The sequence below is a fragment of the Aquila chrysaetos genome, chromosome 2 (genome assembly GCF_900496995.4).
Source record: "Aquila chrysaetos chrysaetos chromosome 2, bAquChr1.4, whole genome shotgun sequence".
Taxonomy (NCBI): domain Eukaryota; kingdom Metazoa; phylum Chordata; class Aves; order Accipitriformes; family Accipitridae; genus Aquila; species Aquila chrysaetos.
Window position 1 is genome coordinate 30,871,689 of NC_044005.1, and position 25,982 is coordinate 30,897,670.

At 39.6% G+C, this 25,982-nt stretch overlaps 1 protein-coding gene across 6 annotated transcripts in view; it reads right to left on the reverse strand.

The window, feature by feature from the left end:
- Positions 1 to 25,982, reverse strand: part of AKAP6 (A-kinase anchoring protein 6) — a 299,893-nt gene that overhangs the window by 162,600 nt on the left and 111,311 nt on the right. For all 6 annotated transcript variants that reach the window (XM_029999554.1, XM_041120194.1, XM_029999563.1 and 3 more), the window contains one exon: positions 8,184 to 8,306. In XM_029999554.1, the coding sequence (XP_029855414.1) occupies positions 8,184 to 8,306 (123 nt within the window). The remainder of the gene's footprint in view (positions 1 to 8,183; positions 8,307 to 25,982) is intronic.

Here is a 25,982-nt window from a genome sequence, read left to right on the forward strand (position 1 = left end):
AAGAGAAGAAAAGGAGTCCGGGGAAGGTTTGAACCAATCAAAAAACAAAGTAAATGCAATATCCCTTTTTTCTTCACAGCTGTACAAGGTTAGGTATCTACAAATTTGGAAGACAGATTTAGAAAAAAGTAGTACTTTTAACAGTATTCCAGTCATTCAATCTCCGGGAAAATTAAGAAATTATTGCCTATGCTATATGCTTGCTACAAAAATAAACCTTCTGAGTGGGACTGTGTGGTAATGGCTGGTAGCAACAGTATCAGAGGACAGTAAATGGACAGTCCCTTCCTTCACTAAAAACACACATAGTAATAACAGATCTCCATCACAACAGATCTCCTACTTCTGTGATGCTGGGAGCATAAACATGGCCCACTCCTCCTCACAAAGGAAAGATATGTGTCAGCTCTTCTTCACTGCATGACCTTATGGGAAACAAGTGTAGATCAAGTGAAGTATTTCTGTGTTGGTCAGGACAACAGTACTGTGATTAGCAGGATATATACCTGGATTTTCTCATATATACCTGATTTTTCTCTTATTTAGTGACCAAAAAAGGTACTGAAATTCAAAAGAACAGTCCAAACAGTTTAGAAAACTCTATGTTTCCCACTGCCAGCAACTGTACACTCTCTGGCTCCAGACTATAACACAGGTGCAGCCGAATGTATTAAATGACAGCAACATTTCCTTTTGATGTTCTCAGGCACTTTAACTCAAGAAACAGAAAAACTTACATAGAAGTTATTGGGTTTACAGATTTTCAAAGCTGAATAATACTCACAACTGACAATATACATGCATTCCCTTTGTTTAACATTGATGTCTTACTTCCTATTGAGTCCTTTTATTTGCCTGTGTTATTTGAAATCTGCTGTATTTAGTCTATATCTCTGATTAGTATGTTCTGCAGACTGTTTCCTATACATTCAGGAACCCATGCATACCCAAAATACCTTTCAAGATAACAGCATAAAATTCAGAAATTCAAACTAACAATAGGCTGAACAGATTCAAACCAAAGTCCTTAGAGAAACAAGAGATTAGTCCACTCACGGGGCTCAGGCCCTTTAGCACCATCATCCTGCAGATACTGTTGTATATTTTGAGGAAAAAAATCTCTAAATTGGCTGCCATGGACATTGGAAATGCCCATATAGCAAAAGTACAGTATATACCTTAGCCATTTCAGAGGCTTTAATACCTTTAATAAAATTACTGTTACCACCACTACCACAAAGACAGCCAGTAGATTAGCCCAAGGCATGTGTATTTAACCTTATTTTCAATGGAAACAGGTATTTAATACTTCTCTAAAATGACATTTTTCAGAAAATGAGATTTTCCAAGGAGATGAGAATGATTTTTTTTTCAGACATAGCAGACTCATTACAAACAGATGATCAGTTATCATGAGATATCACAGAAGCAACATTACTTCACCAATACAATTTCTTAAATGTGAAAATACAATCTATTTTCTGTATGAAAGCATTTGATGTTTACAGCTAAGAAAGTGCTGAGCCATGATGTGGCCAGAAACATTTATACTGGACACAGGAAAATTCTTCTTTCATTTCTCTTTAGATAATAAAACTCTCAAAACTCCCATATCTTTAGAAGAATTTGGTTTTGGAATGGAGATGACATCTAAACTTCCTATACAGCAGAGAAGTAAATGCTAGTGTGAATCAACTTGTATAATTTGTTTTGAAATACTAGTGATACTTTCTCTATGATATTTTTAAGACTGTAGCATGTAAAGTAAACATCGTGACTGAGAAGGTTAATATAATGGAACAATTCTGGGCTAAAAAGCACTTTCATGTGGCACAAAGCTTGCAACGACATTGAGGTAAAAATTACAGACAGGGATCACACAATTTATTAGAAAACCAAGACATTCTGATTCATGGAAATGATCATTTAGCATATCCAAACAACGTTGTAATGCAATGACTCCATGCAATCCTAGCCATTTGTACTTTCTACAGAACAATATTTGCTATTCTAGTTTCAACTAAACAGAACGTATATTTTTGCCTAAAAAAAACCCAACAAACAAATAACCCTGGTGTGAACAATTAATTCTTTTCAAGGAGGCCATCCTCCTCCATTCTTTCCATGAGTGACAAACAATTCCTCTTTGTGCTATCTGGAGACACAGGAAACTACCAGCTGCCATCTTTTCTAAGGATATCTTATATACACAGTTACAATGAGAGTAAAGTGAAACACTGCAAGCAGCCCTGTGGAGAAGGACTTGGGGGTACTGGTGGATGAAAAGCTGGACATGAGCCAACAATGTGCGCTCACAGCCCAGAAAGCCAACTGTATCCTGGGCCGCATCAAAAGCAGCGTGGCCAGCAGGTCGAGGGAGGTGATTCTGCCCCTCTACTCTGCTCTGGTGAGACCCCACCTGGAGTACTGCGTCCAGCCCTGGGGCCCCCAACATAAGAAGGACATGGACCTGTTGGAGCAGGTCCAGAGGAGGGCCACAAAGATGATCAGAGGGATGGAGCACCTCTCCTGTGAGGAAAGCCTGAGAGAGTTGGGGTTGTTCAGCCTGGGGAAGAGAAGGCTCCGGGGAGACCTTATTGGGGCTTTTTGGTGTTTAAAGGGGGCTTATAAGAAAGACAGGGACAGAGTTTTTAGCAGGGCCTGTTGCGATAGGACAAGGGGTAATGGTTTTAAACTGGAAGAGGGTAGATTCAGACTAGATATAAGGAAGAAATCTTTTACAATGAGGGTGGTGAAACACTGGAACAGGTTGCCCAGAGAGGTGGCAGATGCCCCATCCCTGGAAACATTCAAGGTCAGGTTGGACGGGGCTCTGACCTAGTTGAAGATGTCCCTGCTTACCGCAGGGGGGTTGGACTAGGTGACCTTTAAAGGTCCCTTCCAGCCCAAACCATTCTGTGATTCTATGATTTGCTGTCCTCCAAATTACAAACCTAAATGTTGGCAGATTACAGCCACGGTCTTACTCAAAAGGGCAAAAGGCAACAGACACTTTGAAAGAAAGTACATCATCATGGGAACTTCTGACCATTCTTTAGCTGGTTTTGAAGAAAAAATGCAAAATCTATCATTACTCTCTCTCCCTATATATATATACACACACAAATATATCTTCTACATTCCCTGTACTCAATATTTCAGAATTTTAATCTTACGGAAATTCTGAAGAGTAAGATTGTTAGGAAAAAAATGCCTGACTACTAGTTCCAAATTTCTAAGAATACCTTTCCTTAATTAATTTTATCTCCACTGAAAAAAACTGTTTGTCAACACCTACTAATAATGCAAGAAGGATTTTAAAAGTTCCATGAAATAAGTTTAGAATAAGGTATTTTTCATTTGTAGATTTCCATTTAAAAGTCTTGTATTACCTAGCTCTTAAGTATGACACTACACACAGAAATGGCTTTGGCCAAAAGACCCGAGATCACACCACAGTAAGGTGCGCAACTAGTTGTGCAGGAACAAGAAAATAGAGTAGTGTTAACAACAAAGGGAAAAGTTAAGACTACAGAATTAAAAGTCCCAGGCCTCAGCACCTAGACCTTTTTCCTCAGTGGTTCTTCACATTTACTCATTTGCTAGCTTACTTCATTACTGTGCTAAAACAATGTATCTTTTCGGGTCAGGGATAAAGAGTGGTAAAATGTCTATTTTAGCAAACTAAAATGGTCAAGAGCAACATGGTGAATTCTGGTTTGTTGAGCTAATAAGAAAGTCTCCTTGGTTTCACAAGCACAGTAGTACCATCTAGACAGATGCTTTTAGCTCATAAGCTGCCTTCAGGATACTGTTTTTGATGAGAACTGATTTGCATACCACCAAGTCTATGCTTAGAGTCTGCTAGTAGCTGATTTTGATCAGGGTGCCAATGGGCAAGAATCAGCATAACAGAAAAGAAGAGCTACAAAAGATAAAGCAAATCAGAAACCATTTTCAGAAGTTCCTTTTTGGTAAGGTCAATGAAGCTATCTTTTCATTAGGAAGTGATTTGAGCCTAATTGTTCACAAAATTCAAAACCTGCCTCACTTTTTTCTCTAGTAGAGCTGACTGAGGCCTTTGTGGCAAAGTAGATTTCTGCTGAAAAATACCCCTGTTTTATGAAAACATATTAGTGTTTTCAACATCTGCTGGCTTGGGTGGCTGCCTGCAGGGGTGCCAGAAGTTCAAGTGGTGGCAGCTCCATGTCAGCCCTCCCATATGAATGGGAAGCACACAGCTCCCAAATCAGTTTCACCAATGTTACTCAGTTGTGAAGACCCGTAAAATTGAAAGAATAATTTCAGTCACTATTGCAGGGGTCTCTGAGAGCATTTTCATTGATAGCTGTGTGCTTTGGTGTTACCTAAAATGAAGCATATAGCAACTTCTGTTCTGCAGAAAATCAAGGAACTGCATTTTAAAATTTGCAAGAAAACTGTCCTCCAAGCTGAGGATTGTCTATTTTGGCACACATTCCAGATGCAGACTCACTTTCAATTTGTAGGAAAAATTCACACTCTATACCAAACTGTATGGTTACTCATCATGGCAAAATCTATGGAGTTTAAGTTGTAACTGTGATTTAAGAATGAAATTCCAATTTGTCCTACAGTTTATAATTGTGGTGTATTTGTGTATCAGGGCTATGCTGGTGTGCACACACAGTGCATTTAGTCATTAATTCCCTGGGTGGCCCAGGAACTCCCTAGCTAGTCTCTGTACCGATGAGATAATGGGCTAATTGGGACAACAGACCAATTTCAGGAGAGGCTGCCTTCCACCTTCACAACAAAGTGCTTCATTAATTATTTCAGGAGCTGTCCAGGTGGGACCTTCAGACAGTCACAGAGATGCCTGCAGGCAGCTCTTGCTGGGCCAAGAGCAATAGACAGACACTACTCATATTCTTCAAAGTGCTGATTAACATCCTGGGTGGACATCTTGCCAGACCAGCTATAAGAATTAACTAGAACAGTTTGGGGAGTTTTACCAATTTAAGCTGAAGATGTCATGCAGGGATGCTTGTAATGGAGACTTGCACTGCCATCCTGTTCAAGAGATTTGACTGCTCATGTGAGCATTATCTTATGCAAAGTTTCTAATAAGTTGATGTTGTAGGTTTCTTGTGGTGTGGTGTGGTTTGTTTTTGTTTTTTTTTTAATAAACACACTCTCTTTAAGTGTCTGTGCCACACCATTTCTCAAAATATCAAAGATGTAGAAAAGCAAGGCTGAGTGAGAAGAGACTTTAAAATTCAATCCTTTATCAACAATTTACATTGGGACCCTAAAATGACAGTCAAGAACTTTACACACTGAAAAATTTGGAGGATGTTCACAACCTTGTCCTTGTCTCCTCTGCAAGACTTTTCCCAGCCAATAAAGAGAAAGAGCACAAGTACATTTTTCTGTTTTTCTGCTCCCATATTTTCTTTTCTTAGATTTTGACAGCAGAGATTTAATTCATGAATGCAAAATATTCTCTCTTTATGGCACTAATTTTGTTATTGCAACAAACATATTTCCAAGAAAACAATATCACAGGTGGTGAAATTGATAATTTGTGCCAAAGGCTAAGGCCTTGTCTCTACTAATAAAAATAAAACTACTAATCTACACTGAATTTTCACTCCTTCTACGACCAGAAAATCTGCACCAGTGAGGAAACATAGTTATGAGGTTTGTTAGCGCAGATGCAGTATATAGAAAAGAACTAACACATTTTCTTTGTTTTCCACGTTAGTTTGCTACCAGTGTCTGTACTATGAACCCATAAGTCTGGAACCTAAACTTATAAAGTACTAAGCCCCCTTTACTTCAACAAACCTTAGGTGAGTCTGACAGCATGCATAATCTGACTGGCAAAAGAAGAAAATGAACAGTATAAGTACCCTCACAAAGACCTTGATCACCATTGTCTTACAATTCTCAACGAAGGGAAATTTTAGCATTGAGCTTAATGTGAATTGAAGTTCATGTACTTCTGTTTAAACACAGATTAGGATTTCTGACAGACAAATGCCACTGAAAAGCTGACAATCTAATTAATACAAATAACTATCTTCCCCACTACAAAAATGTTCTGTATTTTAATAGTTCAGTTCTGCTGTGTAGAAACGAATATGATAGCATACGTTTTCTGAAATCAAAAAAGAAAAGTCGCAGTTACTTTTTTTTCAGGTTGTGGAATGATTTTTTCACTGGCTGTATATGCCATAAAAATAATTACAATATCAAATTGAAATTGAACTGTTCTTTAAACATTTTACTTCTTCACAGAAGTAAAGGAAAAAAACACCTTGTTTCATGACATAGTCATCCTGAAACTTACACAGATTTTTTTACCCCAAAGATATGCAGATATACAGAGTACAGCTGGGAGCCTAAGTACTTACAAGGGAAAGTGAAGTTGTACAGGTGCCCACATACTCGCTTATTCTGACTACCTCTAGCAATGAAGGAGTTGCCTCTGGGCTACTACTCCACATTCCAGCCTGATGATGGTTTTGGCCTCACCTCCCACAGAACCTCAAGGCAAAGTTGGAAGTCATTTGCCTGCAAAAGAGCTACTGTGCTCCTCCCCATGGAAGAAGGGGAAAAAGAAACTGACTGTGACAGAGATTCAGCCTGGTGATTGCCCTATTCCTGGAATATGTTTCTTTTTATCCAGTCAAGAGTGAAAATTGCAATTCTACTCATAAAAACTCATCCCAAAGTTTCATGTTGCAGAGTAAGAGGAAAACAAATTGAAATGACCAATGCCTTTTTTGAGGTCTGATCTCACGATGTGCTCTGTGTCTTCAGAACACCTGTAAACATAATGAGAATCATGGGACTGAGTGTGTGCAGTACAGGGCAAAAATCCAAACTCTGCCACAAAATCCAGAATCTGCAACGTAAGGTGAAAATGCAGTGTCTTCGTACTGCATTTGATAGACTACCACAATGGGTACTTAATCTGGTGGCTGCCCGTAGGTGCTACTACAACAGAAATGTCCAAGAACAAAAGACACAAAAGTTTTCTGTATAGCTGAAATTCTGAAGACAGTTTTCAGTTCAGTTCTAATTGTATATGTGGTTAATGTATATATAATTAATTTAATATCGGTCACTCCAGTGTTACGGTAGGGTTTAGGAGACATTTTTTCCTGTAATGCATCATGTGACTTCCTGGGACTGTCAAATAATTTTTCACCATCAGATTATCAGAGACTGGAAATGAGACTGAGCGTTGGGGGTTGATGCTCTGACGTGGGCTCAGCTAATGCACTGTTTTATCTAGCTGGGGTGTCTAGCTCATTGGCTCAGAATAGTGCTATCACCAGGTTTTCTTCCAATTCAGTCTAAGATTTTGGCAAAGAGAGAAGGAATTTCTTAGCTTAATTTTCCATTTTTTTTCTTTTTACTATATGGAGTAGTTTACCTATTAAGATACCTACCCATTGAACAGCATACATTGATCTGTATTTCTACCTACAGCGTAAAATCTTGCTTTTAGGAACTTAATACCTAGTTTAATTCAAGTCTTTGTTTCACCTCCTCATAACTAGAAACATCTCTTGGAAGAATTCAGTGAAAGTCTCATGAGGTTTATCAAATATTTCTAAATCTATAATTCTAGCCTGTAATACATTCAGAAGATTATTCATCCAAGTGTTTTCTACTTCCACCCAATGTTTTAGCTTTTTGCAAAAGAACAAGGTTAGTAACAGTTGTATTAATTACACAACAGAAATGCACATCAAGTAAAATGATTGAAATAATTATTTCAAATATTTTATTTAAATGATTCTGTACTACGTTAAAACTGTGGGAGAAAGAATAAGAGTTCCTTACTAGTAAGAGTTTTGTTAATGTTACAGTGTAGTAAAAATCCTAGAATGATCACCAGAAAAAACATTATCCTTTCTCCTTTGCTATTGCCATTTTCTTTCCATTTTGGAGACAATTTCCGAATTGCAAGGTAATTCTGTTTTCTAATTTAATTTTTACAAAGCTATCAGTACATATTTCAAATACAGAAAACAATTTTTTGGTATTTTCATTACAACAAACTGCAATGCTGCAAATCTTACATTAAAATATAGATACATACTAGTAATTAAAAAATAATAATCAAATAAAAAGCACAGCAGAACACTTCAATTACTGATAGTAATCATAGTATAATCTTGTCCTACCAAGTGTGTCTCCAGGTACAGTTTAAGGCTGTCTGTCTCTGCTTTAGGAGGAGTCCAATTCTCTGTTGTTTCCATGGCTTCATTTAACCAGTGAATGAATTCATCCAGCTTGCTTACAAACCCCTTACCAGATAAGAAAAAAGAAAGAACAAGAAAAGCATGTTTGTTAGAAAATGGCAATCTGAAAAATGTTTGCTCAATTTTTTTTTAAGCCAGGACAGTATTGTACAGTAAAATTTTGCCTTTTACAAGCATGCAAAGAAAAAAACAATTAGCAAGTGGCCTTCTAGTAAATGAGGAGCAGAATAGTGTTTCTGGGGATAATCTAAGGTGATATTTTGGGACAGGACAATGTGAGATCCATATGACTATGATAAAATAGAGAAAACAGCAAAGTTTTAGAGGATATGAGGAGGATATATAAAAAGCTGTACATAGATTACAATGAAAATTGAGCTGAAGATCTTGCACTGGGCAGACTGGGTGTAGCATGAGCACTGTTGGTTGAAAAAGTGCTGAACAAAGCTGTATTAACAAGGTATACATCAGTAAACTGAGAGAAGAAACTACTTGTCAGAACCTGGGTCTTGTGATTCCTGTTTTGGTTCATAGGCTGAGACTCAGAGAGAAGAAATCAAACAGTAGGTGAGGCAGAATATATAGCATTTAATATAAACATTGCTGATTGCATATGAGCCACACAGATGGTGCTCCTGAGAAGACAGGAGCTCCTGCTTCTCAGGAGCACCATTTATTTCAAGATTAGTACCAATTATATTGTCTGATTAAAAATAGTGCCCCTGAATTTACATGATTGGATGATATTATAGGCACATACTGAGTACAGATAATTTTACTGAAGTCTTATCCACCACAAAGCAAGAGAGTAAATGGAATAAACTGACCGTGATGTTTATAAGCACCCTGAAAATTAACTCTGAAGAAGAATGTCCATCTATTACACGCATTGTAAGACTAGATTAAGTTAGGTCTAATACTGGTTATATTATTAGTTATTAACTATTAATTTCGCAGCATGGTGTGAACTTTAATTTCCAGTTGGATAACAACTCACTATACACACTCAGTATCTCACTCCCACCACTTTATTTATGGAATGACTTCTGATAATTATTAGTCCATTCAGATAGCTGAAAACAAGCTAACCACAAACTTCTAAAGATTCCTGAGCGACTTGGGAGCCCAAATCCCCTTCTCCGAAGTGGTACATGAAGTTGGAATTCTAAACAAGACAGAAACAGGAGTTTGAGCATTTGGCACACAGCTGCGTTAAGCAAAGAAGTGCAATGGTAATAACCCAGACCAAGCAGAGCCACACTTCCTTCAAAATTCGTGGTAGCAGAGTCATTTTGGCCCAACGCTGTGCCAAGAAGCAGGGTCCAATAATCAACTCTTGGATTCCAGCTGAAGTGGCAGTGCTTCTGAACCAAAGCTAGCCTCTGGCAGGTCACTCCAGTGCATACTGCAGGCATAACTGCACTCACTGAGGCACTCTGAAGACTTTGTTTTCATTATTATTATTATTATTTTTTACGTGAGTCCCTACAACTCCTCAGGATGGAAAGGCAGCTATTGCCATCTCTATTCATGGAATCCCCCATATCTCAAAGCATTATAAGGAAGAAAACTGTTACTCTGCAGGTTTCATTATAGGCTGTTTATCAGGACATTCTAGAAAGGGGGAAGAAAGACAGGCAGAACAACCCAGTGGATATGGTGACTGAGATGACATACCTGCACTCTGGTGCAAGTAATGAAGGTAGCTGCATCTCCTCTTTCCCACAGCAGGCCATGTTCCCCATGTCAAGCTATGGGACAGAGGGGGGTCAAGATGTTCCCCTGGCTCTGTTGCTTGCTTTCTTCCAGCTTGCAGTGGAGCATAAGAGATGCCAGACTGGCACAGGAGTGGGGGACGTGAGCTGAGGGGGAGAGGAGCAGGAGGAGTAAAGTCCTTCTATAGTCCCTCCAATAAATCTCTGCCTGCATTTTAGCAACGTGCTGTCCTTGAGAGACAAGGTGATATGGTAAACACAAAAAATGAAGAAAGGCTCTCTCTTACATATGCGTCATGTATTTTACAGAGACAGACGCGCATAACATCTGCCTGCGGTACTCGATGTCCGTATGCCTTCAAAAGGGTGCTCAGAAACACTGCAGGCTTGCACCAGTATAAAAAGCAACTACTAGCAACCGAGTTACTCCTGCCCTCTCACGAAACGTGCCCATGTTTTAATGTCTGCTACTTCACGCTGGTGTTGAGAAACTCCCCAGCAGCAGGCTCCAGCGGCCTGGCGTGTATCCCCTCGCCGCACAGGTAAGGCGGGCTGCAGGCGCGAGCAGGCCCCGATGGGGCACAGGGAAGGCCCGGGGGCTAGTTTGGGGGCCTGGAAAAATATATAGATACAGTCTCCTACAGAACCACGATGAGCCAAGTTATCCGAGAAAAAAGAGGTAAGGCTGCAAGCACCAGTGCCACCCGGCACGTCAGGATGGCGGCTGGGGACACGGTGCCCGGGGGGAGCCCGCTGCGGAGGGGAGCCCCGGCCGCGGCCAGCCCCGGCGGATTTTCTTCTGCCAGGCAGCACAAATCACAACAATCTCACTATTTCTCAAATGACGGCAGTAAAATTTTATTGAAACCATTCAAAAGAGCACATCTGTAGAAACCCAAAATAGCGGAGGGACGGGAAAAGGAAGGGATGGGAACGGAAGGGAAGGCAAGGCCGGGCAGCGCGGGGCCGCCGGCGGAGGGAGCGCCGCCCGCCCGCGCGCCGTGCCTGGGGCCACAGCGCCACCTGCCGGCGCCGCCCCGCCCTGCGCCCGGCCGCTGCCCGCGAGGTGCGCGGCCGCCCCCGGTGCCCGGAGCCCGGAGCCCGGAGCCCGGAGCCCGGAGCCCGGAGCCCGGAGCCCCGAGCCCCGAGCCCCGAGCCCCGAGCCCCGAGCCCGGGCAGCGCCGGGCGGGATATCCGGCCCCGCAGGCCGCCTCGGTGGCAGCCGTGGGGGAAAAAAAGGAAACCGAACATCCCTTTGACGGCACACATCGTAGCAGAATTACAGACGGTGCGTTCGAAGCCGTTAGAAGGCGCGCAAGGTAGGAAATTGTATTTAACTCAAATCGTAGGTAAGATAAAATTGTAACAATGCAGTTCCTGCTTCATTCGTCACAACTTAATGACCAAAACAATGCCCCATTTTTTGGTGGTGGTTTGTGGTTTTTTTCATAGCAGTGCCTGTGATTCCATCCCATTTATTTTAATAGCCTGATGACAGGGAGCAAGGAAGGAGCCACCTTTATCATCCAGCCACCAGCTCCATGACTGATCCCTGCCTGGGAGGCAGCTCTGGATTGGAAATTGAAACCTATGCAAATATAATCAACCGCAGCGGCTCTGGAGTTAGGGACGAGACTACAGCTCGCTCTTGACGCCGAACTTTCCCTTCTCGCCTTTGACTTTTTGTCAAGGCATAATTATCAACAGGCTTTGAGACCGAGGCCAGCTCTCGCCATCAGCTGTAGCCTAGATCTGGTACGCTCGGTTCTGCCCTGCGGCCAAAGGCAGGAGGCTGCCTGCTCTCTTGTACTTGGAGAAGGAGCATCTGCAGTATCGGTGGTGCGTGTAGCCCTGTCACAAACATAAATCTGAGTCCTTACTCTCCTCAAGTCTCGTAACAGAGGGGAAGTCCGAAACATAACTTATCCCTGGCTGAAGGGCCGCTGCCCCTCCACAGACTGACTAACACGGAGTAATTTCTGCGTAATCAGGATGACCTAGTTAGTTGGAACAGAATGCAACCAATGATGTACATGTAGTCAGGGACACAAACAGCGTTACAATAGTTGCTTTTCTCATAATCTAGGATATTTCCCAGAATATACATTTTAATTAAAAGCTTTAGACAAAGTAAGTTCTAAAAAATAATAGGGAAAACAGGTCTTACAACACAGAAAAACTGTTGTGAGACCCTGACAGACCATGAAACTACACTTTGAAAAAAACAGATTACAACATAAATTATATCAAAACAAAGGATGAGGCTTAATATGCAATCCTAAATCCAAATCCAGGAGTACTCAGTGAAAGAAATAAATTCATAGCGTGACAAATTTTAACCAATACAAGATATTTTTCAGTATTTTTCATCATTTTATAAGATGCCCATAAAACCACTTTACATCACTTCCTAGACACTTCTTACCTTTGTGCTTTTTCTGTTTTTCTTTCCCTAGATTTACTTTTTTTTCATCATTCTTAAGGTGGGAAAGAGTCTTAACAGGTATAAACTTCAGTGGAGCTATGCTGATTTATACTAGTTATGGGTCTGATCTAAACAGTATCATACTTACAATGAAAATTCTGTAAAATCTACCCAACTCATGCTTTGGTAATGGGAAATTAAACTACTGTATTTCCCATTAAAACTACTTGGAAGTTGAAAACCCATAGTCAGCCACATTGAAGCTAAAAATTACTGTACAAGAATTCCTCAGAGAGAAAAGAGGGGAACAGAACAGAAAAAAAGGAGCACCAGTATAATCTAGTCTCTGCCTTTTGACCAGCTGGTTCAGTTTTGCAAATGTAATAGTTTTGTACTGTGGTAGCAAGCTAGATGTTGCTAAAAAAACTCAAGCCCCAACATGACACAGCATAAAGCTATTCTTATTCTATGCTGCTTAGTACAGAAACAAATGTTTCTGGATTGTTATTTGATGATTTGTAGCAACTTCTATAGTAAGGTTTGCAAATAATCATAAAGCTCTTCCAATATACCACACAGAAAATTTTTAAACATTCACCTTTAAAACATTCAGCTTGCCATTTTGTTTCATGACAATTTTACAGATTTTCCTAGGGGGAGGAAGAAAGTTCTAATGACACATCCCTGAACAAAGCTAGAGCAAAAATGGCTTCATTTGAAATTTGGCATGTACAAAGTTATTTTTTGCAATCTAATTCTATTTGCTCTGGATGGATAGGAATGAAAAAGATAGACAATTGTAAGTACCAGGGGGTTGAAGCTGTAACTCAGTGTGTCTGCTTTGGTGTCTTATAGAATGAAAATATATTAATTCAGTTGTTCTATAGAATTAAGCAATTAATTAATTAACTGAAGAATTAAAAATAAATTTGATGGGACAACTAAATATCCTGAGATTTCCTCATTAATGACCAGAACACCCAAGTTTTTTGAATCATAAGACATGAGAATTCACTTGCTGAGTCACCCAAAAAGGGCAGGGATGGATCAGCTCAGAGGCCAAAGGCATGCACAGATACTGGGCTGAGGAAGGATGTACCTGAAGTGCGCCTCCCACGCTTGTTCTGTTAAAAATACAGGGATACAAAAGATACAGATCCCCCAGCTGCTGCACAGAGCTGCAGGGCTCCCTACACCCAGTACAGCTGGTTAAAGGATCTTGGGTTAGGCAGCCTGGTTGTGTCTGGCATGTGGGATAACAGAGCGGGAGAGCAGCTGTGGTGGTGTGCTGCCACTACAAGAAACCCTGGAGCATGGCAGCGAGGCCTACAGAGGTGGTCAGATGAACAAGTCTCACATGCAATTCATTACATTTAATAGGACTGTGTGTGTTCTGTCTATCCCAAGTGTGTGTCAGAAAAATTAAATACTTAACATGAACACAGAAATAGGCAGTCTTTGGCTTCCCAAGCAGTTTGTGCCTGACTCCATTCCTTTTTGCTGTTTTGCCGGATCCTGTTTGCATATTCCTCCCTACTCACGGCAACCGTTCAGCACACCTCACTGCTCACTACCTGCACCCCACGACTGCTTCTTGTCATGGCCCACGAGTTCCCCACTCCCTGTGTCTCTCCAGCTTCCACAGTCCCCTCCTGTGCTTTCCCATTGAACTTCAGAAGCTCACCCCATCTCTGGCCAAAGACTGACCTCCTTTAGAAATAGATATCCATTAACTTCCGACTTCCTAATTTGCAGCAGCAGACCCGAGGCTGATGCTTACTGCCATCAAGGGAGTCAATCAAAGAAATATTGGTACCCACTGATCCTAGCTACACGCTCCCCCGGAATTGGTGGCACAGCCAATGCTCATGGTTGAAAAAGGACAAAGTAGAACCCAGGAGAAATGTTATGGACTGTCAGCAAAGTAACAAGCAACAGCTTGCTTATTAGCAACTTAAAAACTTCTGATAACAACTACAAAACTAGCAATAACAACATAAGTGCTTATGATACTGTAGAAAGGCTCCAGCCCCTGATGATATCCATGCACATTCTCTTAGCTAGTCAGGGGTGTTGCTCAGACATATTCTCACTGGATTCTGATTTTCTGAGCAGCACACAACTAAGACCTCCCAGAAAAGCTTTTATTGTCACAGTTATGAAAAAATGTGTGACTATCAAGTGAGTCACTTAAAATTATGCACAAATGCCTCTCAACTAAGCTAACACCACTTCTTGCACTTTTAGTTTCCTAACTTCATTTCAGTGGTTTAATTTTACTTTTACATTACAACCTCTCTCTTTTTTTGGTCAGATAGGAAAGTAAACAGTTCTGGTGTTCAATAATTTTAGCACTTCAAATGATCTCATTTAGACTTTGAAGTTCAGCTTTCATTAATTGAATGGAATGGGAAAGGAGGAAGTTTCCATCTCAGCTGCAGCTATCACTTTACAAATCCAACTTTTATTAGACCACATTTAGAATGGAAACAGACTAAAGCCCAGTTATGTAATTTTGAGCTTCAGTTTAAGAGATAGCAGATTTATGGTTACCAAAAAAACAAAGAACGTGAAAACACAGAATTTTGACTATATTAAAAAATACAACTTCTTTGGGTTTTTTTTTTTTTTTGGTACACTAAAAGCAGCAGTATCTTAGTTGTTTTTAGTATATTTTTGATGTGAACTTCCTTTAGATGGGGAATTTGGATATGCGCACTTAAGAAAACTAGCATTAACATTGCCAAAATTATGCCATAAAAAAGAGGATGCAACTGCATCCAGTTAACACCATTATGAAAAGTTTTATGGCCCTCATCCTAGACCAAATTTTGGGTTTGCTTTTTATGGAAAAAAACCTCCTAGATTTACTGTGCCTACATGGCACAGGTAGCAAAATTATTTCAATACCTTTTAGCTTGTAATTTTAATTTTTAGCTGTGCAGTGTTAACACCACTCAGTTTATTGGTCTAACATTTTCATTTAACATGTATGCTGGCCTATACTTAAGGCACTTCTGGTCATTGCATTTGTAAAAGTACAAAGCCCTTCTAATGACTTGAAGTAAGATTAAAATAAGATTAAAAGAGACGCACCAAACTATTAAATGGAAACATACTAAAATCATCTGCCATGGTAGTTAAGAGTGAGGTGGAAAGTCTACCGTATTCCACAAACCTCAGTGTGGAAGCACCAGACAACAGTGCTTGTTAAATCACTACCCCAGACCTTTTTTCTCTCTACCTTCCCTTTTATTACACAAAGGGAGTTCTCTTCTTTAAAGAATTGGTTATGAGGCTGTGTGCTTAAAAATGAATGTCCAATTTTGTTGCAAGCAGACAGTGTTGTAAAGTTTGTTCCCAATTTACAAAAAGACTGAGCTCACGGAGAGGTCTGTGTACAAGGATGGGCTGGCTCTAAGGGCACTTCTATCACAGAATGCATTAAGAAAACCCTTTGTCTAACCACAAAAGGACTTGCATATTAGTCTCAGGAGGAACACATTCCTGCCCATGGACTTTATTTTCAAAAGGATAAAAGTGCACTTTCTTCATAGGCAAAGGTAACTCAAAGAAATCCAGGTACTCAAGAGGATGAGGCTGCAACTAACTGCCACGGTCAATTTAATTGGAGTTAGACCCAGAGGCAACAATAAAACCATTAGCAGTACAGATGTTAGGGATCCCCCAAGGAACCAAGATGTCACAATGGAAAATATTCTTTGTGTGATATTGTCAAGATTCTGTGGCAGACAGTGACCTCAGAAACATACAACTGACCAAACACATCAGGAGGATGGTAATATTTAATATGCAGTTCAGGATGCATTCATTCACAAACACTTCAGAAGCAGAGCTTAGCAGCTTTCTGCTAAAGAAGTGCATTTACTCAATAACCCCGGCCCAGGAAATGTGCAACTTAAATGTTCCCTCCAAACAGGGAGAAGATAAAGATTAAATAGTTTTCGTAGTGGACATACATATAAAGACACATCTTTGTCTTCTACTATATATTGTCTAGTTAAGCATTTTTAAGACTGTTAAATTACACAAATCTTTCACGAGTGCCACCTCGAGGCTTTGTACCCAACTACCACACACAGAATTAGAAATGGCTGTTGAATGTATTTTCCCTAACGGGCATCTGCCTAATCAGTCATGATTTATATGGTTATGGAACGGAAAGTGGTAGCACAGGATGGTCGGTGGCTCATGACTTTTCCTGGCTTTAGAGTCCCCAGGATGCATTCTGATGCTGGAAACAAGACGCATTAATATATGAAAATATAGAGTTATGTCAAGCAGAGCCAGTCAGACATATCTCAACTTTTCAGGGAGATTTCACTGGAGACCTGAGAGTACTTCTAGTCTTGAAACAGTGAAGGACAACAAAGCACAGTTCTTACAGGCCTAGGAAAACACTACAAATTAACTCAGTTCTAGCTTTGTCTCTGAAAGTTGATGGTAGGGTACTCATAATTTTTGCAGACCTTTTGGTCCACTACTGAATCGACAGATTTTGCTAACATTTCCAAGCTATTTTTCCATACTGTATTCTGACTAGAGCAGGAATGGCAGAGAAGATTTTTAAGAAGTTCTCAGTTTCCTAAAGCATTCTAGGTAAAAAAGCCAGAACCATAAAGGTAGGATAGGCTTAAAAAGCATGATAAAGAGAAACATGCAAAGTGTTACTTTTCAATCCATTAAAAACAACTGCATTTGAAGACAGTGAACCTGATTCTGCAATAAAAAATTCACTGCCCCCATGGGACTGTTGACTTTATTTCTGCTTCTAGACAAAGAGCAGGTTACGCTAATCTGAATATAAAGAATCATTCCTAAATGTATCTCTGTAGATTACTTAAACCTTTCCACGATGCCACAAACATAATTCTTTCTTTACCCTATGCCTTGTCTTACCTTTTGCTCAAGGTGAAGATCTACTTTCTGTTTAAAAGAACTACCACAAGACCTCCGCTGCTATTTGAAACTTACAAGGTCTAAAAAGGGATATCCTTAGTATCAGCAGATTGACTGTGGGGCAAAGATAGATGCAAGAAAAGTAAGCCAAATGCTTCCTAAACCCTGTTCCTGAGAGGTATATTCTTAGATAGCAGACAAGCTTCCACCACCACCGGTAACATTTCTCCCAGTCTTTTGAAGGATCAGTGAACACCTAAAACCACAGAAGCAAAATCCATGGGCTGGAAGGACACTGCTGGGAAGAAGAGATTCATGTAGCCCTGAGGCCAAGACAGCTACGTATATGAATGTCATATAGCAGCATAGGAAAGGCCAGTGTCATTGTGCCTTTGCAAGCATTCAAGAGTAGAGAGGACTAGTGGAGAGAAGGGAGAGGAAAGGGAAGACTGTCTGATTCATCCATCATTTAAAGAATCATCTGGTATGAACTTAACAGCAATATGGATTGGTTGTAAACCTCCAGAGATGCCATCTGCTCTGATGGCAATAATGCCAGGCATACAAAATGGCTGCTGATCGCTCCTCATAGTGACACGGCCATGCTTTCTACCTGAGATGTAATGTTAACAGGCACAAAACCAGATAAAGTTTTAGGCCTCCTGCATTCATTCAGGTGAGAACAGAGTTCATGCTGGGAAAATATGGGAGGCCAGTGCTGTATCTCAAAAGTGGTGTGAGATTCAAAGCACTCCTGGGAATCAAGTAAGTAAGTAAATTAGCATATCCTTCTTTGTATGGAAAAATTTTACATGTGTCTTCACATTCCAGATGACAGAAAATAATTCTGCTTATCTGCCTCCTAAGTTATCACGCATACTAATTAGAATCTTAGTTATTTTCGAGGCAATATTTCAAATTGTTCCAAGTTCCACGTCAGGCGTGGGCTGGCAGTGGCAAAGAGGGAGCTGCAGCCTGGCCTCGGAGAGCGCCCGCTTGCTGGATGGAAGGCGGCCTGCGCAAGCCCTCTCGTGGAGACAACTTATACCGCCTGAAAACCACTGCTGTGCAAGCTAGCTGAAGCATCCTCTCAAACGGGTGAAAGCAATATTGACAAAGCCCCACCATTTTTACACGAATAAGTTTTATCACCACTGTGTTATGCAGCCACAGCTATATCGGTTAAAGTAGTAAATATTTTCCACCGTTCTAATCAGTACTGGCTTTTGTCAGAAAACCTCTGCAGTGTAAATCTGTATTCACATATTTCTAGCACTCACTCATCTCAGTCAGCATCCCTAGTCTGTGTGAAATTTTGAGGTTGACTGGGAAAAGATTCCCGAGGAAACAATATTCAAACTATGGAGTGAATGGTATAAGCTGCAGAAAGGAGAAACACAGGAGTTAAAGGATACCAAGAGCCCTGAAAATGAGACAGAAACAGGAAGGAAGAACAGACAATAAAGAAATGGGGCGTAAACAGGGAGGAAAACAGAGGAAGAGGAAATATAAGAAAATGACAAGATAGTTCTTTTTATTTAGTTAAAAAAAAAAGTCTGATGTTCTTTGGGTCATTGGGAATAAAACAGGCAGGCAAAAGCTCTTAGGGTTAAAAGCAGAACAGTCAGCAACCGTGATATTGTGAGTGAACTGAGTCATGTACAAACTTCTGAATGATCATCCAAATCTCATCTTTGAAGTTCATCATGCTACTAGGATTGATCATGTTGTTTCTGAAAATATATTTATTCACAAAGAGCGATGCCTCTTATTGGTAATGTCTCACAGAAACTCTCACTACTCTTAAAATACCTTTTTTTTGAGTCATTTCTTCTCTACATAAAATCCAAGAGACCAAAGCAGCAGCTAGGTGCCCAAAATGTCTTCTAGTAGAGAGTAAGTTTTAAGTTTCACTTATGTGTCACAGCATCAAATATCCTAAACAGAGGCCTTTTTAGATTATACCCTCATGAGACCCTGTCTAAGTCAAAGACTTGCCATTTCTGGAGATCAGCTAAGAGATGTGAATGTTTTTAGGTCACATACTCTTGTTTCACTCAGCTGGTAAACCTGGGACGCTGGTTTATGAACACAGTGTATCCAGAAATTTGTAGCCAGCGATCTATCAAGGGAAGGACAAGAACAGCAAATAAATCTGCCTGAGCCGAGAAAGACGATGCCAGTAACTCTCAGAAAGGGGGACTTCAACTCTGCAGCAGCAGCTGGAAGGAATTTCTGGATTCTGGAGGGACCCTCAGTACAGCACAGGAGAGTGGCCTGTCTTTGGTAAAAATACCAGGCACCAAAATGAGTTGCTATGTCCTGTTTAAAGCATAGTGGCACAATGCTGCAGTATATTCACATCTATTTCACAGTCCCAATTTTCTTCTTTTGTCCCCTCTGAGCAACTCTAAACTGGAATAGAAAATGTAGAAGTTAGTTCAGGACCTGCTGTTCGTAAGTGCAAATTTATTATTTATTCTACAGAAAAACCTAAAATCAAATCTCCTGATCAGAACTGTCCCTTTTCTTTTGATATGAAATGTTTGTTATGCAGCAACCTTGATCCAAACTCTGTGGATAATGTGAGTCTATAATCAGTATCTTCATTTTCAGTGAAGCTAGTTGTCTAATGCGCTTTTTCTTAAAATGCTGCCAATTTAGCTATTGATGTTGAAGCAACTTACAGTGACGTAAGGGTACTTGGAAGTACTGCATTGCCTCTTCATATAATTATTTTAAATGTTGTGTTGGCAACATACCTTATTTTCAGATTGTTTTACAGCTAATGTATGTATTGATTATGAGCTGAACTGCATCTGAACTGCTGAACTGCAAAGATGAGCTAATCTTCATTTGCAATTTTTCCATATAATGGACTCTGTAACATATTAGTACGCACCTTTATTCTGCTCTGAAAAATAAATAATTATGGATGACCATCATTCCTTGGTTTGCATACCCTGAGTATTTGGGCTTCAGACAGTGGACTGGGGGTGGGACGCCCTTGTGCAGCTGTTACTTCTGCCAATGGTCAGCTGCTACCTTGCACGTGCACTGGGCAGCACCGGAGGACACTTCATTGGAGCCATGCTGGCACCTCCCCTAACTGGTCCCAACATTTCTTTACTCTTCGATCTCATAGTTGCTAGAAATGAACCTCATTCCCCAGCATTTAATTCCTCGACAGGTGCACGTAGTATACGTACACCATGGTTGCTCCCGTAGCCTGAAATCAGAGTGGTCCTATGGCATGACGACAATTAAACAGATTTGTGCACTTCCAAAAAATTTACCTTTTCCCAAACAAAGATCAAATTGTGTTACAACAATGAAATTATCCAAATTGTATACCTTTACCCAATGGCACAAAATGAATTCCACAGGATTTTCAGTGCCTTTTAGATAAAAACTAAATTCATTGTTTTTACATAATATTTTCAGTAAGTTAGCCAGTAAGTGATAGATAAAGGAAGAAAGCCACTATATTCTTGGCCTGATAGTCACAAAGCAGGATTAAACACTGCTTATTTAAATAATATAACTATAGTTCTCTAAATAATAATAAAAATAGCGGCTATATTTGTAGGGAGGTAACAACTCTAAATTTTTGGCAGAGGATAGGGGTTTTTTTAAAATATATTTCACAAAATCTGCAGAAGTGCACATGCAGGTTATGTTTTTTAAAAAGTTTAATAATTGGCATACACATGATATTACTTTTCAAAATCAGAACAATATTTCAACTTTAAATTTGTTGGAATAAAATACATAGCAAAAAAAATTTGGGACTACACTAAAGCAAAAAAGATCTTTGCAAGGAGGAAAGATTCTAGCTTATGATTTATTTAATCTCTGAATTTCTAACTACGTTTGTAAAGTTATGTGGGTCTCGTTCATTTGAGAAGGAAATTAAAGAAAATTTCTGTGAAATAGGTGCAGCAACAAGTTTTGGCCTCAAGAGGGCGATATATCACCATGTCTAAAAGTTTTCCAAAATGAAGGAAAAAACCACTTTTTACTAGAATAGAACAGATGCTGTTTGCTTGTGGGTAACTGCTAAATATAGCCACCTCTGCTATATCATTGACATAACTTGAGATATAATGACCACGATTGCCCCTAAAAATCAGAACGTTTAATTCAGCATTTCCTATTATTCAAGGCTAATTGGTTAGAAGAGGTTAAGTCGGTCACCTCACAAGAGATATTATAATTCTTTGACCCATGAACTTGTTTTGCAGTTAAAATTTCTGAGTTGAAAAACAGGGAAAATTATGATTGCCACTATTCGCTAAATATGGCAGCAGCAAGGAGAGATTAAGATTCACCACCTCTTTTCTTTACTCCATTATTATTCCTCTAGTTTCCTAATTTAGCCTCCTGTTATGCACTCAGTTCTTGTTCACCTGCAGTCTCCAAAGAAATCCTGTCACTATTAGTTCCTCCATTAATTGCTTTTCTTTTGCTTCCTAATTCTTCTACCCTCCCTTTTAGATAGTTTCTTTTTTCAGTGGTCTCTAGTGGGCATTCTTTACACCCTCTTTAGACCCTAATTCTGACTCACTTCTTTCATCCCCAAATTTGGATATGTTTACAAAATAAAATAAAAACAATCTCTGGCCTTTTTTCTTTTGTTGTCTTATTCTTTATTTTTAGCCCCAGAAGCTTTGCTGTTTCTAACAAATTTACTATTCTTTTTTCTGATTTTATGTACCTCAACAAAGCTGTAGGAGGTTTGCACTGCAATGCATACATGAGATTCACCCTAGTGAAGTTTGAACTTACCTGAGCCAATTTTATGCTAGCTGCTATAGTTCAGTTGCTGCTAATATTTAGTGCAGAAGTATTTACATTTTAAATTACCCTGTGTGTCTTTAGTCTTATACAGCACAATGAGGAAACATTCATGTCATCAGATGCTGGCATCAGTAGGGAAAAAGCAATTAGTAATATTCAGTTAACTGTGACTTGGACATCTACACTGTCTACTACCAAAAATCTGTTTGCTTGTTGGTTCTCCCTCTGTCAGCCTGGAGAGATTCCAAACATTGTCCAAGGGAAACCAGAGGCAAATCTAGCCCTGGTTCGGGTAACCTTACTTGACCCGCATGAGAATCAGAGTTCAAAATAAGTCTTTACTAACAATAAAGGAACATTCAGATGAGATTCCAGTTTGATTTGCTAAGGACAGCTCAGCTGTTTGTGAGGATTATCATCTGTCCTCCAAAACCTAAAGCAAGGATGAGAAAACAATTTTTTGCCTTTCTGGTTGCTTTCAAGATAACTTTCAAATACCTGCGTAAGCATACAGACAGTCTGAAACAAGCCTCTGAGAGACTGTTTCCTGTCCATGTTTACCACAAATTATATTCACTCTGATGCCTAATGATGACAACTATGATTTAAGAGAGTCAGCATGATTTAACGTTTCATTCCTGATCATAACATACTGGAAAGGATGAAGGAACGAAAACCAGTTTCTGTCAAAATATATAAAGATACACAAGAAGAAAAAGATATGAACATATTTTGAGGAGTTATGCAATAATCTTACATAAGTGGACTTGCTCTTTCTTCTCAGGTTAATCCTCTCTAGACCTTTGAACATTTCTCTTGCTCTGACTCATCTCCAGCATGTACGCATTTTAAGGCAATGATGCGTTAACAACAGTAGATAGACTGGAATTTTATTTAGGTGGAAGTTAGTAGTAATGTATTATTTAAATAATTAAATATTTAGAATACAGCATAGTGATTTTGGTATACTGTATCTTTCTGGAATATCCTCTACTTCCTCACAGAAGATACATAAAACATAAGTATCCAAGAGCCTAAGTATATTATGTAACAGAAGAGCTAGACCTTAAAACATTGGGAAAGGCATATCACTATGAAAATATAAAGCAATGAGCATTCTCTCTCACCCCTCTATATTTACCATATTTAAGGGAATATTAGAAACCACAATTTTAAATTCAATAGTTTTCTGTTTAATAATGGTAGCACTTCAAGGAGCCCTAAAATCAATACAGTAACTAGTTAACAGGGTAGTTCAGAAGTTATCTCAAACTCTTCACAACCAACCTTCTCCTCAGTACCTGTCCCCTATAAGATAGCAGTTATAGAGGATTCAGTCCTGACCAACACAGGAAGATTCCTCTTAAACCACCATATGCACTCTGAAGTAAATTCCCAATAGCAATTTGACACTTTCTGTCTGTGTTTTGAAAGCTAGTGCCATCACTGCAAGCTTCCAAACCTACTTCAATGGTTTCTGAGTGCCTTTCTCTATCTCCATGAGAGAAGTGAAAGCACTGAACAATCCCAGACAATAAAATGTCTTTGCACTGATAGAAAGGAGTCAATCGTAAGATCATCCTAAGTCAATAATGATTAGTTCTCCAAGTTATCGCTGTGTCCTTTTTAAAACTGGAGCCTCTGCTGGCTTTCCAGGCAGGTCTCCTGACACCCACTGCTCACCTTTGAGCCTGCCCTTTGCTACAGTGACAGCAGGAATTCTGCCTCTTGCAGTCTTACCGTTCCCTTTCTCCATCTTCAGCTCTGCTGCACCCTTTTGCCTATTAGCAGAAATCCAGAAGGTAAGAAATAATCCTTAACCTATTTCTAGAAAGTTTCCAGTTCACAAATAAATAGCGCGGATGGCTCTGGTGCAGGCTTGTGCCTAGGCTGTGATACAGATAATTAAGACATGACTCTGAGTTGTAAAGCCAATGGTCACTTAAAGCTGATCTGAGTGACTGCATTAGAATAGAAGAGGAGGGCTCACAGAATCATGTATGCAAAAGCAGCTGTTCCTCTGTTCATCTAAGCTGTTAGTAGCCATCCCTGAGCTGCGAAGTAGTATCCAACTATGTACACAACAAGAGAGAATCAGGAGGATTTTTGCAGCCAAAGGTCTCATATCAGATGTGAGCCAAACATTGGACGTAGACATATCCCTTACAATCAGTTCTAAATGCTAGTAAAGACGTACCCTCAAATCAATGCTACCAAAATTATTTGTGAGCAGATTTTTTTCTATTTCTCTCTTTCCCCTCTCTCTGTTTTTTTTCCCCAAATTATTTGGAATGACTTGCCAAATACTAAATGTAAAAAAACCCTGATCTGAAACCGCTCACTGCCAAATCATTCTGAGCTCTTTACATTGGAAATTCAAACAGTTCTGAACAAGCATATGCTTCACAATAGATATGTTTCATTAAGGAAGCATAATTCCTGCAGTCAGTTTTAAATGTAAAGTTACAAATTCAGAATTTGCACATCTTACATAGAACTTGCTGTTTTTGCAAAGATTGCTGGTGACGAGCTCACGCAGACTATTTGTGGTAAAGTAAATGCCAAAGAAAAGTAATGTACTTGGAGGAGCTGTTTAAAATTCAAGCAAACTGTTAGGAACTAACTGTTTTGGAGGAACAGAGGGCTCACTGTATTTCAATATCATCTTCTAGTAAAGAAGTATTTGTCTGAGTAAAAGTGAGAGTTCCATATGTATACTACATTACTGCTTAATAACAGTTTAACCAGCTTGAAAATTGAGGGATGGGCTTTCAAAGCAGGGGAGTATCATCAGACTCAAAACAACAAAGCACAAACTTGACTCAATACAAAATGTGAAGTGACATTTTCAGTTATGCTGCACAAAGCAGCAAGACTGCTGAGAAAACTGCAGAGTTGCCAAGGAATTTCTGGATCTGATACCTCTTTCACTTACAGTTTTTTATAAACTGGTTATCAACCAAGAGCAGTATTTCAATCTAAATTGTATGAAGCAGTACAAGTAAGATTCAGAGATGAACAAATCTTGGCAAGCACTCTATCCATTTGGAAAAATATGCAATCCATTTATTTTAAGAGGGTCAGTATTAGAAGTACTGTTACTAAGTTATTGAAAGCAAGAGGGCTAAGAGGAGCACTACGACACTTTAAAAATCCTTTATCTGGTAATCTAAAACAAGCCAGTCCTGTTCCCTGTTATCTTCACTTTTTCCACCTGTTCTGTCATTACTGATTTCAGTTCTGTGTTTTTTCTTTGTTACCAAGCCCCATCAGTGTTATCAGTTCTTATTAGTTTTTCACTACCTTAGCTGCACAGCCCAAACTTCATTTGTCCGCTATGCATGCTTTTCCTTCTAATGATGAAAATCACCTCCAAACACAAATAAACTTTGCCTTCCCTAAAGCTATGCAGCTTCTACCTTAACTGTACTGGTGTTTTTTCTGTCCATTCTCTGCCAAGAAGCAACTCTGTCCCCTTTCAAACTAAACAACACAAATTATTTCCCCTTTGTGTCAGTTCTCCAAATATTTTCTAACCAACTGGCTCTCCACTGCCCAAATGGACTCCCAGCTGTATCTCCAATACAAGCTTGCTCTACCAAGGCCATTAACCATTTGCAGAAGCCTATCGTTTGGTTACCTTTTGTGACTACCTTCTAAAAATGCAAATCTTCCCCACCCAAACACACAAGCTATTTGTCACACTAACAAGTTTAGCTCCGGTACTGCACTCTCCTTTGTAGACTGCACTGATCCTTAGCTCCTCCTAGACAGGAAAATTATTCCCATTACTCCAATAATTTGGAAAAGGGATCTTTAATCTCTGCTCCACTGAGGCATCTTGGGTTCAGAGGGCATAAA